Genomic DNA, 13,312 nt, shown 5'->3' with positions numbered 1-13,312 from the left:
GTACCTGTGCTAAAACCACCTTACAGTTATGAAATGCTCTGCACAGGCCAGTTAGTACTATTTTCCAGTAAGAAGAGCAGTTATTGGCTGACCTGTTTTAATGTTACTCAGTCATTTTTGTCTGTGTACTTTATGGAAGTGTAACACTGTGTTTTGTTTTTTGTTTTTCCTTAAGGAAAGCCGCATTAAAGCATACCACTCTCTCACATTCACAGCACTGCAAGATGCTCTAGATTTGGGTCAGCACAATCGTTTGCCCTGGGTTTGCTTTTGCATAGCAACAGACATTATAGCCCCCAGTGTTAAATATGGGGTAATTATCAGCATGTCACATTTGACTTTTTTTAGGAAGACATCATTATGCTCACTCTATTTCAAAGATCCCCAAAATGTTATGCGTCCGGTAGGTATTCTAAACAAGTTCCATTTATTTGTAATTATTTTGTGTTGGGGAAGGCAAGAATGCTGACCTCAGCAGTTTTAGTTTTTGAATCTTTAATAGACTACACTCAGTCTCACAATGGGAAAGTCCTGACATCTTGATCCCCTTTATAAGCAAATCGAAAGCTTGAATGCTTGCACGCTTTAGGTTCTGATAGTAGGTTCAGCATAAGACATATAAGACATGCTGGGAGTCCATGGGAGTAATGCATATCAATCAGACTTATCAAACAGATGCAGCACTTGCTTGAAATACTGTAGTACCAATTATTCCGAAATTTGTGTTCTATATGCGGGACATTAAGGAAAGTTGCATATCAGAACTTTAGTTGATAAGGTGCCTTTCATCCATTAGCTTGAAAGTGCTGTAAACTTTGTTTATAGAATTTCATGTATAAGCTCTCCTTTCTATCTGACAGATATCAGTGAGGTGTCCTCAAAAATCACACTTGTCTCTGTGACAGCCCGAGGCACCGTAAACAGCAAAAAAGACCCAGGGGAGCACTTTTTTAGCCAGTCAAAAAACTAGACAATCCACGGATGCTCTCTGCCTTTTATGTGTTTGGGTTTGACTTTGGCTTCACTTATCTAGTGCAAGTTAGCTAGACATCTTTGATCACTTTTAAAGATGAATTGTGTTATTTCTGCAACACTGTACAGCACCATACAGAATTGCAAAAATAATGTCTATAATCAAAAATGTTTCAAACAGTCCCCCAGTCTTCCATTGACAAAAAGACAGTCCCCTGACTCCTGCCCCATATTGAACCATTGATTGAGCCAGTGTTGTGATTGCTGGCTCCCTTTCTTTATGTCAGCTCATATTATGAGGACAGTAGAATCTATCTTTTGTCATTTTTAAAGAAATCCTGTAGAAATCCTTTATTTATATGCTAGTGTACTCAAAGTCGATAAGTAAACTTTGGCAGATATATGCGTTTAAAATTATGAATCACTCTTCCGGGAAAATGGAACAGAAATAATGATGACTCATTTTGTGCTCAGTTTTGTCCAATAAAATGTGCTGTAGATTAAGGATGTCCCCTCCTCCACCTTATATCATCTTCCACTGTGTAGCTATAGAGTGCAACAGTTGGTTTCCATAAGTAAAAATACCATTCATTTTCTCCACTGACAAACTGAATTTTAACAATATAAACTTTTAAAGACAGACATACCATGTCCACCGAGGTTGTTTATTGATAGGATATGCATCTATTGAAGCCATCAGCCTGTGTTGTTTCAAGTAGGGCCCTGTGTGTCTAGATGGCAACACCCCGGCAGCCTTAGTCTTGCGAGAATCTCATTCACTGTTACCCCTGAACCTAAGCCAAACCTTAAAGGGATAGTTCACCCAAAAATGACTCATTGCCTATAACATTAACTCACCCTCATGCCATCCCAGATGTGTATAACTTTCTTTCATCTTCTGAACTCAAATGAAATTTAGAAGAATTTCTCAGCTCTGTAGGTCCATACAATGCAAGTGAATGGGTGCCAAAATTGTGATGCTCCAAAAAGCACATAAAGGCAGCATATAAGTAATCTATACGACTCCAGTGGTTTAATTCATGTCTTCAGAAGTGATATGATAGGTGTGCGTGAGAAACAGATCAAAAAGTCCTTTTTTGCTAGAAATTCTTCTCCCTGCCCAGTAGGTGGCGATATGTATGAAAAATGTGAATCATCAAAAACACAAGAAGAATGTGAAAGTGAAATTTAAAGTGGAGATTGACTGACTGAGCAGGGAGAAGAATTTATAGTAAAAAATGACTTCATTATTGATCTGTTTCTCACCCACACCTTTCATATTGCTTCTGAAGATATTGATTTAACTGTATAGATGATGTATAAAAGATGTATAAAAGATACTGGAATCTTATGGATTACTTTAATACTGACTCTTTTTTGAATTTTTGGAGCTGAGAAATTGTTCTAAAAATCTTAATTTGTGTTCTGCAGAAGAAAGTCATACACATCTGGGATGGCATAAGGGTGAGTAAATGATGAGAGAATGTTCATTTTTGGGTGAACTAACCCTTAAAACCTACCAATAAATCTAACCCTAACCTAAACTTAGTAGGCGTAGGGTTTCTGTAGGACTCCAAATAAACAAAACTCTTGCGAGACTTCAGGCCCGGGAGGTTATCTTACAGACACGACCAACAAACTGCAGAAAAAAAATGACGTGCTGTGAATGATGCAATTGAGTCAGTCTCTCCTAGCGGGTTGGTGTGGTTCATGGCTCATAATGCTTTTATGAAGGATTTTATTAAAAAAAATGATTGGGACCAACACTTCCAGAACCAAACGGCTGAAAAAGAGGGCGGGCACTTTTGTGCTCTATAGCAAATCATAGTTCATGCCTGTGACGTAAACAACAAAAGGATGCTCTCTTCGATATGTTCTGCACAAACTTTCTGTTTCAAAAGGAAATACGCCAACATAGGAAAGAAAACTGCACTCGTCAAGCCATTTCAGGGGATTTTTAAAGTGATGCATAATTTACATATTTACACTTGCATATTATTCAACATCTGAGGGGAAATGATGCCCACATTAGCTTAACTAATAGTGAGAGTCCAAAACTCCCCAAGCAGATGTTTGAGTGCAGTTTCACAGCCAGTGCAAAGGAAACCGACACATTAGTGCCCAGAAAAACGCCTGCCAAGGCTGCACAATTTTGAACAGCATTTAACAGATTAGCTTTGAATGCAGTGATGCATTCATTTGTGAAGGGTTGAATATATCATTGAGATGTGTAGTGGTTGTCCTAATTGCGACACATTTAATCCAGTAATCCATAGAAACCACTCCTAAGAGCTCCTGTTAAACATTGGAGGGCATCTTGATTAGGTTACAAGGTGAAATGTACACGTATGTGCTTAAAGGAATATTCTGGGTTCAATACATGTTAAACTCAACCAACAGCATTTATGGCATGATATTGATTACCACAAACATTTATTTTGACTTGCCCCTCCTTTCTTTAAAAAAAGCAAAAATGTGGGTTACAGTGAGCCACTTATAATGGAATGTCCAGTTTCAAAAGTACAGCCACAAGACATAATGTGTCAACATGATTTTGGTGTGATAAAATCACTTGCTTACCTTTTCTGTGTAAAGTTATAGTCAATTTTACAACTTTATTGCCATGATGATGTAATGTCAACAAACCCTAAAACCCTAAAATGACTGTAAAAATGACAATTTAAACAACTTTACAGCTCAAGAGTTTTAACAGAAGAATGAATGTAAGTGCTTATACAATAAAATTATAAGCTTCACATTTCTGCCTTTAAACCCTCCAAAAATTGGCCCCATTCACTTTCATTGTAAGTGCCTCACTGTAACCTAGATTTTTGCTTTTTTTTTTTTTTAAGAAAAGGGGGGACGAGTCGAAATTTATTTTTGTGATAATCAACATGTCACAAATGCTGTTGACTGAGCTTAACATGTATTGAACCCAGAATATTCCTTTAACACCGGCTTGTACAGTATGTGCATGTTACTAGGCTAGAATAACGTCAGTACATAAAGCACAATTCTACAAGGTTCACCCCACAATTAAAATTCTCTTATTAACTCACCATCATGATGTTCTAAACCCCTTTGCTGTTATTTCTCTGCAATTTTGCGATACAGTGACAGTACATAGTAACCTCAGCTTTGGAGCTACTAAAAGAGGGGAAAAAACACCATAAAATTAGTCCATATGACTTCTGTTATAACGGTTTGGTTCTACAGTACAGTATAACAGCGGCCTCTATAGGTGAAATAAAAAAAAACAAAGACATGGAGATTTGCTGTAGCTAAATCTTCATCATTGACTATATTCATCCATATGTTTTATCCTCACTTCAAAAAACATTTTGCTATTTTGTTTAGTGTTTGTCAAGTGTTGTAAATTGAAGTGAGGGTATACAAAGAAAAAATGCAACTATATGGGAAATGTGTCCTGTCAGCACATACATCATGTCTCCAACTTCATATCTTTTGAAAAATACAGCCTAACAATAAACATTATTCCTTATTAAATCTCATTTGGTGAGATGTATATATACACAATATTTCATCTGGTAAATATAAAGGCTATAAAAAAAAAAAAGCTGTATTTGGTAAACACTTAAATATAGAGAGCATTGTTATTTACTGTTATTTCAAAATAAGAGTCCCTGGTGTGCTTTCGGTCTGTTTATAGTTTAAATGAAAAATGAAAGTTGTGCATCAGATCTTAATTTATTTTTTTTTCTGGTTATTATTTTGATTTTTGTTGACTAAACTGCATCTAGGATTACATTTTTTGGACTTTTGTAGCCTCCATGTCTGTACCTGTCACAGTATGGAAAGACTAAGTATTTTCTTTTTTTAAACTATCAGACGATTAAAGGGATAGTTCACCCAAAAATGAAAATTCTCTTATCATTTACTCACCCTCATGCCATCCCAGATGTGAATGAATTTCTTTCTTCAGCAGAACACACACGAAGATTTTTAGAAAAATATCTCAGTTCTGTTGGTCCATACAATGCAATTAAATGGTGATCAGACATTTGTAGCTCCAAAAATCACATAAAGGAAACGTAAAAGTAATCCATATGACTCCAGTGTTTAAATCCATACCTTCAGAAGTGATATAATAGGTGTGGGTGAGAAACAGAACAATATTTAAGTCCTTTTTTACTCTAAATCTCCACTTTAACTTTCATTTTCAGATGTGAATATGAAACTAAACAGACACCACATGTGACTTTCATAAGAAAAAGTGAAAGTGGAGATTTTGATTAAAAAAAAGGACTTAAATTTTGATCTGTTTCTCACCCACACCATCAATATCTGCTTTTCCACCATCAAGCCGAACAGTTCTCATCACAAATCCGTACCGTTCCGTGCCGATCCGGGCCAGCTGGCATGGTTAAGGTTTCTTTTTCCACTCTGGTACAGAACAGATCCATTGGAGCGAGTGCAGCGCACTATGCAGGATGATCGTATATTCCAGTTTTTGTGACTGCTTTATTCCCCTGGTTTTACTCTGCTATCAAACAGCAAAGACAAATGTCACAAAAAGGAAAGATAAGAAAAAAAGGTACAAGGTTTTCCATCATTTGCTGAGGGCTTGTGTTTGCCACTGGACACGAACATTCAGAATGGTAAGTTCCCAGACTAGCTAAAAAGGATATTTATTGACAAAATATTATATAAATATTATATGAAAATAGTATATGAGAATATATCAATGTATTTTGAGTTTAAATGAGCTAGTATTCTACTTCCCTGACGAAAAAGGCGTGTAAAAAATAAATGTAGGCTAGGGTTGCCACGGTGTTACCAGTTTTACTTGGTACAAGGGACAACACCGGTGTGAAAGTTTATACTGGGTAAAAGGGGGAAACATTATGAATGGAACGTCTAATATCAATATAATAGCTTAACGAATAGAATAGCCTTAAATAAAGAATAGTTGCCTAATGAAGAGTTTGCGACCCATGAGAAATTAACCTAAATAATGCATTGAAAGCCAGATGTTCTTTACCAACGTATCAAATTACACATGGATTCCATGTGATACATGATAAGAAACAGTTCACCCAAGGAGTAAATTCTGTCATTATTTATTCACTCTCACCAAATCCTTACACCTCTTATCATTTCTGTTTTCAAAAAAAATCGTATTTTATTAGAAATAACTGCTAATTGTCGCGTATTAGATGGAAACGATGTCCAGCGACATCATTGGCGCAGTGAAATTCGTACGATATTACGAAGTAGCCAAATTTAGAAAAGTTGAATGAATCCTTACGATTTCGCCGTGAGAGTGTGTAGGATTAACTGGATAAAAAAAACTACATTTTATTTCCTGTATTCTATTAAAATAAGATTTTTTTTTAAAATAGAAATGATAAAGGGTGTAAGGATTTGGTGAGAGTGAATAAATAATGACAGAATTTACTCCTTGGGTGAACTGCTTCTTTAAAATATTTTGTTATTAGAACACAAGTATCACATGGAATCCATGAGTTATTTCCTATTGATATGATCATCTCGTTGGCTCAAAGAGTAAAAGATAACATAATTAATTCTAATCTAAAGAAACTTGCAGTTTTTTATATAAATTACTCTGTGCTCAGGTAAGAAAGAACTGAGGTCAATATCTTGCTGTTTCTTGTTTGTCATTTTAAAAGGCTCAGAACAGGAATGCTTTGCTGTATACTGTGCTGTATAGCTTTTCAACGCCATGTTTTCATAACATCTATGAGACCAAGTGTCCCTGAAATAGTTTCGTCATTTAGCTCTATGAGCTAAGAAAGTCTCTGACCCAAATTCATGGTTTAAACCAGTAAGAGTTCATGTCAGGTTAAGATAACAAATTTGGAAATAATAGGTATAGGGTCAGTGTAGGAGAATGAGGTGACAGATAAGGTCAAGCATGATAGCTTGGATGTGAAGAGAGTACAGCAGGAAACAATCATCTTTCACAGCCTGATTCCCTTTACTAGCAGCAGAACAATGTGTCATAATCTGTCTTTTATTTGATATAAGGCACATGATAAAATTACATCCATTTCCACACTCATAAGATTTGTAATGTTTATCTTCATAGGAATGGATAAATATGAGTATGTTTGTGAGGTTTGAATCAATGAGGGATAATTGCTAATAATAATTAAAAAAAAATAGGATTTTAGGATTATTTTAAACCCTTGAGCATTGATGTGTGCATCTCATTAAATATAAACAATAGTGTATTTATATAGCATACAGTTCTGCCATAATCCCCAAATGGATATGCTGAATTCACTGAGGGAACAAAACAGCGATGTTTCCACATGGCTGCGTTGTGCACACGTTACAGTCTTTGTTAATTTTCTGTTTTGTTGCGCAACGGATTGCTTAGTGTTTACACCATAATTGCACACATTGTAGAAAACATGGACATTTTGGATTAGTGCTGTTTCTTACCACTTGGATTTAAATTCACATGCTGCTGTCAGTATAGGATTATAGCCGGCCTTATTTTAAATGAACCTGTCTCAAGTTGGTTTTTTTGCTTTATCAACATTTAAAGAAAAGTGTTCAAAAATGTATGTCACTTGTGTAGTTTATATGGCTGAATGATCCCCCTTCCGTGGTGCAAATTTAAATGCAATTGTTAAAAGATGGACAGAATTAAATCAATTTATGTAATGCATTCTTTTCTACGTAGCTGTTACACCTCCATGCTCATCTGATGGCCGAGCAAAAAGACACTTTTATGTAGAATGTTTATTAATAGATATATAAGCAGTAGTCTAACAATTCACAAACATTCCATCAATCCAATGACTTCCTTAATCAGGTATTCCATTTATCCTCAGAAGTCAAAATCATACCTCATATTTACTACTTGCGTCGCCTACAGAAGTGAGAGGACAATGATATACTATGAGAGAGAGGCAGTGCAGGGGAAATAAACTCTAATTTGATCTAACTTTAATAAAGGACTCACTTGTCTTGTGCAGGTGCTAAAGGCATGGGAACAAAAAAAATAATAATAATAATAAAAATTCCTGTAATGCTGCTGTAGATCATTTTTATATGCTGCTTGAGGGGTAATGGGATCCTTGTAACAGTGTTACGAAATCAGGATTAAAACAAGAGATAACATTAAAACAGACTTTATCAGATTAGCATTACCTTTTGTAATGCTAATCTGATAAAGAGGGTGTGGTGATTGTAACTGAGATGGCTGGTGGAGTTCAGGGCGCCCACTTGTCTGTGTGGGTACAAGTCATCTACAGTAAAAGTTCAAGTCATCTACAGTAGCTGATGTACTGTTTTTCTCTAGGCTTTATTTGCATATGCGATCTTGAGTTAACTAATGTAAACTGATTACTATATATTACTTTAATTTGGTGGTATTTGGATTGTTAACCCTTCCATCTGACACTGTATTCTTAAAGTTTTTAGCAAAAGCCAAACTTAATGCTCTGACCCACCTCAGCCCCTAGTATCAAAGGCAGTTCTGATGCTGCTTTGGTTCTGTGTAAATGAAATGCAGCATCAGAGCAGCCTTAAACTTAGTTTTTTTTCATGACAAAGAAAATATTTCATAATTTAGTTTCATATTAAATAAAAAGTAAACATTTCATATTTCTATATTCATAATTTTATGTTTTAAATATTCATCTCATAACACTATTTATGCATTTGTTACTGCTGTGTAAAGGCATTTATGCCTGCTCTGAGCAAGTCTGTGTATATACAAGTTACAACTAAATTCTTCTTCGGATGCAACTTCTGTGCCACCTTTGCAGTGTAAAGATGGCTTTTGACATATCTAGCATTATGTTATAAAGCTTCTTTATGCCAATGAGATGCTGGAATATCAGAGAGGAGAAATGTGAAGGACACAGTAATGGGAAGAGCTTGGCATTATGCATGCCTGGGGATTGCACATGCGCTGCAAATACAATGAATGTGTCCAGCTTAATGATAATGATCGTGCACCCTTTTTCTCTTTGGGTTTTCAGATAACAGCCTTTGATGAGCTTCAGGCAGACTTCAAGGTGCCGATCGATCAGGGCAATCCACTTCACGCGGTGAGTCATGTAAATAAGATGGACGTGATCATTTGATTCATTGCCCTTTGCTGCGCTTCTGTGGAAATAAATGAGTTTGCATGTGTGTGTTTCAAGGTTAGAAATGGGGCTCAGGGTAAAAATGAATGAACGAATGAACGTTACATTTATATAGCGCTTTTCTGACACTACACTGAAAGTGCTTTACACAGTGAACAGGGGGTTCTCCTCAACCACCACCAGTATGCAGCATCCACCTGGATGATGCGACGGCAGCCATAGTGCGCCAGTACGCTCACCACACACCAGCTATAGGTGGAGAGGAGAGAGTAGAGTTATAGAGCCAATTAGTGGATGGGGATTATTAGGAGGCCATGATTGAGAAGGGCTAATGGGGTGAATTTGGCCAGGACACTGAGATTACACCCCTACTCTTTACAAGAAGTGCTCTAGGATTTGTAATGACCACGGACCTCGGTTTAACGTCTCATCCGAAGAAATGCCTCAGAAAGTGGCAAAGGCCCTGAAATTGCAATGTAGGGGCACGTATTATATAAGATCTAATTTATTGAGAATTTATGTTAATTAATAGATTAAATTTAAGTTTTTGAAATAAAAGAATGTTACACTGTATCTTTATATCATTGCAAAAATATACCCCCTTAAAAGGTAAAAAATAGCAGGGGCTGCAGCGTGTTTATTGTTTTTATGTAGAGTGCCACAGACACCCTACCCCTAAACCTAACTCTAACTTTCTCTTACAAAAATACACTATGGTTTTACTAGAGTAATCAAGGTATCACCATGGTATTTTTTAGTAAAATCATAGTTACTACAAAATTAAACATGGTTACTATTTAACAGCATATTAATGTGATCACATCATGGTAAATTTCACTAAAACTATGGCTTCTGCCAATAAACATGCTACTACAATATTACTAAGTAAAGTCATGGTTAATCTGACCTGGATCATACCTTTTTCTCATCTCCCAACTTTCACCGTGACCAAATCACAGCAAGAAAATCTACTTTTGTTTCTTTATTCTTTTATTATTATAAGTAGTATTAAAGGAAATATTAAAAGTGGAGATAGGAAACAGAATGGGAAAAAGTATGACAAAAGGCAGAATCAAGCCTGAGTTGTCTGCATGAAAAAACACATCCACACCGTCGTTACGCCCCACGCCACTGCAGCGACACTAGAGGCGCAGTTTGTCTTCAATTTATCAACAAAAGTTCATTTCTGATACTGGTGGGGTTTTTTTTTTTGTGTGTGTGTGTGTGTGTGTGTGTGTGTGCAGTGAAAATAATATTTACACAAGCCCTCTGATCTTTTGCAGAGACCAGGTGTGTTACCCACCCTGAGCTCCTACATATCCTGTCATCCGCAGCATTGCATGAATAATCCACAGAGCAGCTGTCTATGTGTTTTATTTTCTCTGCTGGAGGCCCCTGGCAGCTCTAATCTAACTAATTAATTCAAACAGAAGCAACTTTTCCAGCTTTTTGGATAACTGTCATCCAAAAGTTAGAACAACATTGGCAGTCCAGATGCCAGTGTTGCAGAATAATTTACATATGTGCGCTCGATACCTCACCAGGTTATGTTGCGATGGATACTAAAGTAAGAGGCATTAGGGAACACAGATATTTTTGAATGAAGTGTTTTTGGACTGAATCTGTGACTTTATATTGAACATTTTAACTTTTTTCACACTTTTGTCACGATTGCTTGGTCTGAACCCAAGTTTAATTCCACCATCCTCCCCCGACACTACAGGTCTTACATTGAGCATGTTTAAATGCACACCAATACACTGATAACTACCAAAAATCAGCTTATTAAAAAAAGAAAATCATATTTTTCTTTTTTAAAGGAATAGTTCACCCCAAAAGGATAATTCTCTCATTGTTTACTCACTATTATGCCATCACATATGAAGATATTTTGATGGAGATATGATGTACATACATCCATACAATGCAGGTTAATGAGGTCCTAACTTACAAGCTTCAAAAAGGACTTAAAGGCTGCATAAAGACAGTCCATACGACTCTGGTGGTTTAATCCATGTCTTCTGAAGAGATATGATCAGAGCAGACCAAAATGTTACTCCTTTTTCACTATAAATCTTGCACTCAGCAAGCACATGCGCAAGTGTAACACACGTGTAAATGCGCTCATTGTATTATTTCTGTCCGAAATGTTTGTGTCATTGTTTGAACTAGTGGAATCAGTTTGCCACATTGGCTAGGTAAAGACTCAGGAAGAGAAGACACCAATCTTGCTGTGCAATTCATTCAGAGGCAAGCAGCTATGAAAAATGCATTATAGTATTGTAAGTATAAATGAAAGGAACAGGATATTATACATTGTTATTAATGAACCATACCAGCTGAATTGCAAACCATACCAGAGTTTGCCCAATACCACCTTTTTAAGTTGACTTGGGTGCGGTTCACTGACGCACAGCCAAGATTGGAAAACCACTTTGATACCAAACAAACAAAACATACTGGATATAGGTTCCAAAACAAAAACTCTAGTGTTAAAGCACCACTAAAAAGAAGCACTGTGACATGTACACAAAGTATATGAGTCACATATCCACAGAAGTTCTGTAGTCGTAAATTATTGCCATCCTCCCGACAGTGTCAAAGTGAGAGATACACGCTCTATATGTCACCCACCCCTCTATCAAGCTGGAGGATATGGAAGGTGGTGGGGGGGAGGGGTGCTAAAAGATTGATGGCCTTCTTGCTGATTTCACCACCAAGTCGAGTCAATATAACACCCTGCCTGGCTAATTGGTGGCTTCTGTTAGTCTCCAGCTCTGAGTAAGTCAGGGCCTCATCCTGTGATCCTCCCTGGAGCTCCACTGATGGCTTCACACAATAGCACTGTAGTCAGTGCGTTCAGTCTCATTGACACTGCCAGCTAGACTTTGGGGAGAAGGTAGGGGCAGAGACCATGCCTGTCTGCTTGGCAAGGGATGAAATTAAATGGCCGGACAACAAAAACCCTGATTTTGTCCATAAATATAAAATTATCTATTCAAATAGTATTCATATCTATTCACTATATTGGTAACACTTTACAATAAGGTTGTATTTGTTAATGTTAGATAAATGCATTAGTTAATTTCACTATAACTAACACTGAACAATACTTTTACATTATTTAATAATCTTGGTTAATGTTCATTTCAACATATACTAATACATTTTTAAAATTAGAAGTTGTATGCATTAATATTATGTTGGGCCTCATGTGCTCAGATAGGAGAAAAAGGCAGGCCTACACACAGTCATAAAGCCTGACTGAGGCCTGTAGGAACACTCAAAGCCTGATAACACAAAAATGGCCCAAAATTAAACAAAGGGAGTCCAAACAGACTGCAGATTCCATCAAGCCTTGCTCACTTTACACCTAGGTGTGAAATTCTGAAGGATTGAACTCTCAACTCCTATTGGATGAAACGCCCAACAGAATGCATTCCTCAACCATGATGTCATCGAGAGTATAAAACGTCCTGGTTACTTTCGTAACCTCCGTTCCATGATGGAGGGAACGAGACGTTGTGTCAATGTAGTGACACTAGGGGTCACTCTTGGGAGCCCCAAACACCTCTGCTTTTTGAAAAACGGCCAATGGGAATTGGCGAGTGGAATTTGCAAGCCACTCCTCCGGACATATGGGTATAAAAGGAGCTGGTATGCAACCACTCATTCAGGTTTTGTGCTGAGGAGCCGAGACAAGGTCCTGGCCATTTCAGCGGGTAGTTCAGTGTTGTGGCAAAAGGGACACAACTTCTCGTTCCCTCCATCAGGAAACAGAGGATATGAAAGTAACCAGGACTTTCCTATCTGTCACTCACTCAATGTTGTGTCGATGTAGTGACACTAGGGGTCCTTATACAAAATGCCACAACTAGCTGAACTGTGTTACGTGGACTGGCGGTGTGAGATGGGCAGACCGCTGTGTGCCTCATAGCCAGCGCACCAGGCCGTCACGTAACCTCCCCCAACACTCTTATGAGCATCGAACGGTCCTTTGGGAACAAGACAACTGCCCAAAAAAATAGGGACAGGCTAGCCCAGCAGTGGCCTCTTTTCCTCTTTTTTCTCCCCAAAAAGAGTGGAATTTGTTAACCGACTGGGGGCCATAAATGTCTATGTCGGAGGGGTGTCACTCCCAAGAGGAAGACACCGCGGAGACCACACCCTGCCCAGAGAAGGTGGGGGGGGGGGGTATTTTGAGTGGAAATACATCACATGGTCTTACTGAGTCTTGTCGGAAGTATATAATG

The 13,312-nt window shown here is 37.5% G+C and overlaps 1 protein-coding gene across 3 annotated transcripts in view; it reads left to right on the top strand.

Moving 5' to 3' along the window:
- Window positions 1-13,312, top strand: part of LOC127415712 (protein cornichon homolog 3-like) — a 69,958-nt gene that overhangs the window by 1,051 nt on the left and 55,595 nt on the right. For all 3 annotated transcript variants that reach the window (XR_007892978.1, XM_051654546.1, XM_051654547.1), the window contains exon 2: window positions 8,952-9,020. Coding sequence is in view for 2 of the 3 variants with exons in the window: in XM_051654546.1 (XP_051510506.1) it covers window positions 8,952-9,020 (69 nt within the window). In the remaining variant the exon portion in view is untranslated. The remainder of the gene's footprint in view (window positions 1-8,951; window positions 9,021-13,312) is intronic.

Source organism: Myxocyprinus asiaticus, chromosome 25 (assembly GCF_019703515.2).
Source record: "Myxocyprinus asiaticus isolate MX2 ecotype Aquarium Trade chromosome 25, UBuf_Myxa_2, whole genome shotgun sequence".
NCBI lineage: Eukaryota > Metazoa > Chordata > Actinopteri > Cypriniformes > Catostomidae > Myxocyprinus > Myxocyprinus asiaticus.
Note: the sequence above shows the minus strand (reverse complement) of the source record. Positions and strands in the feature narration are given on the sequence as shown.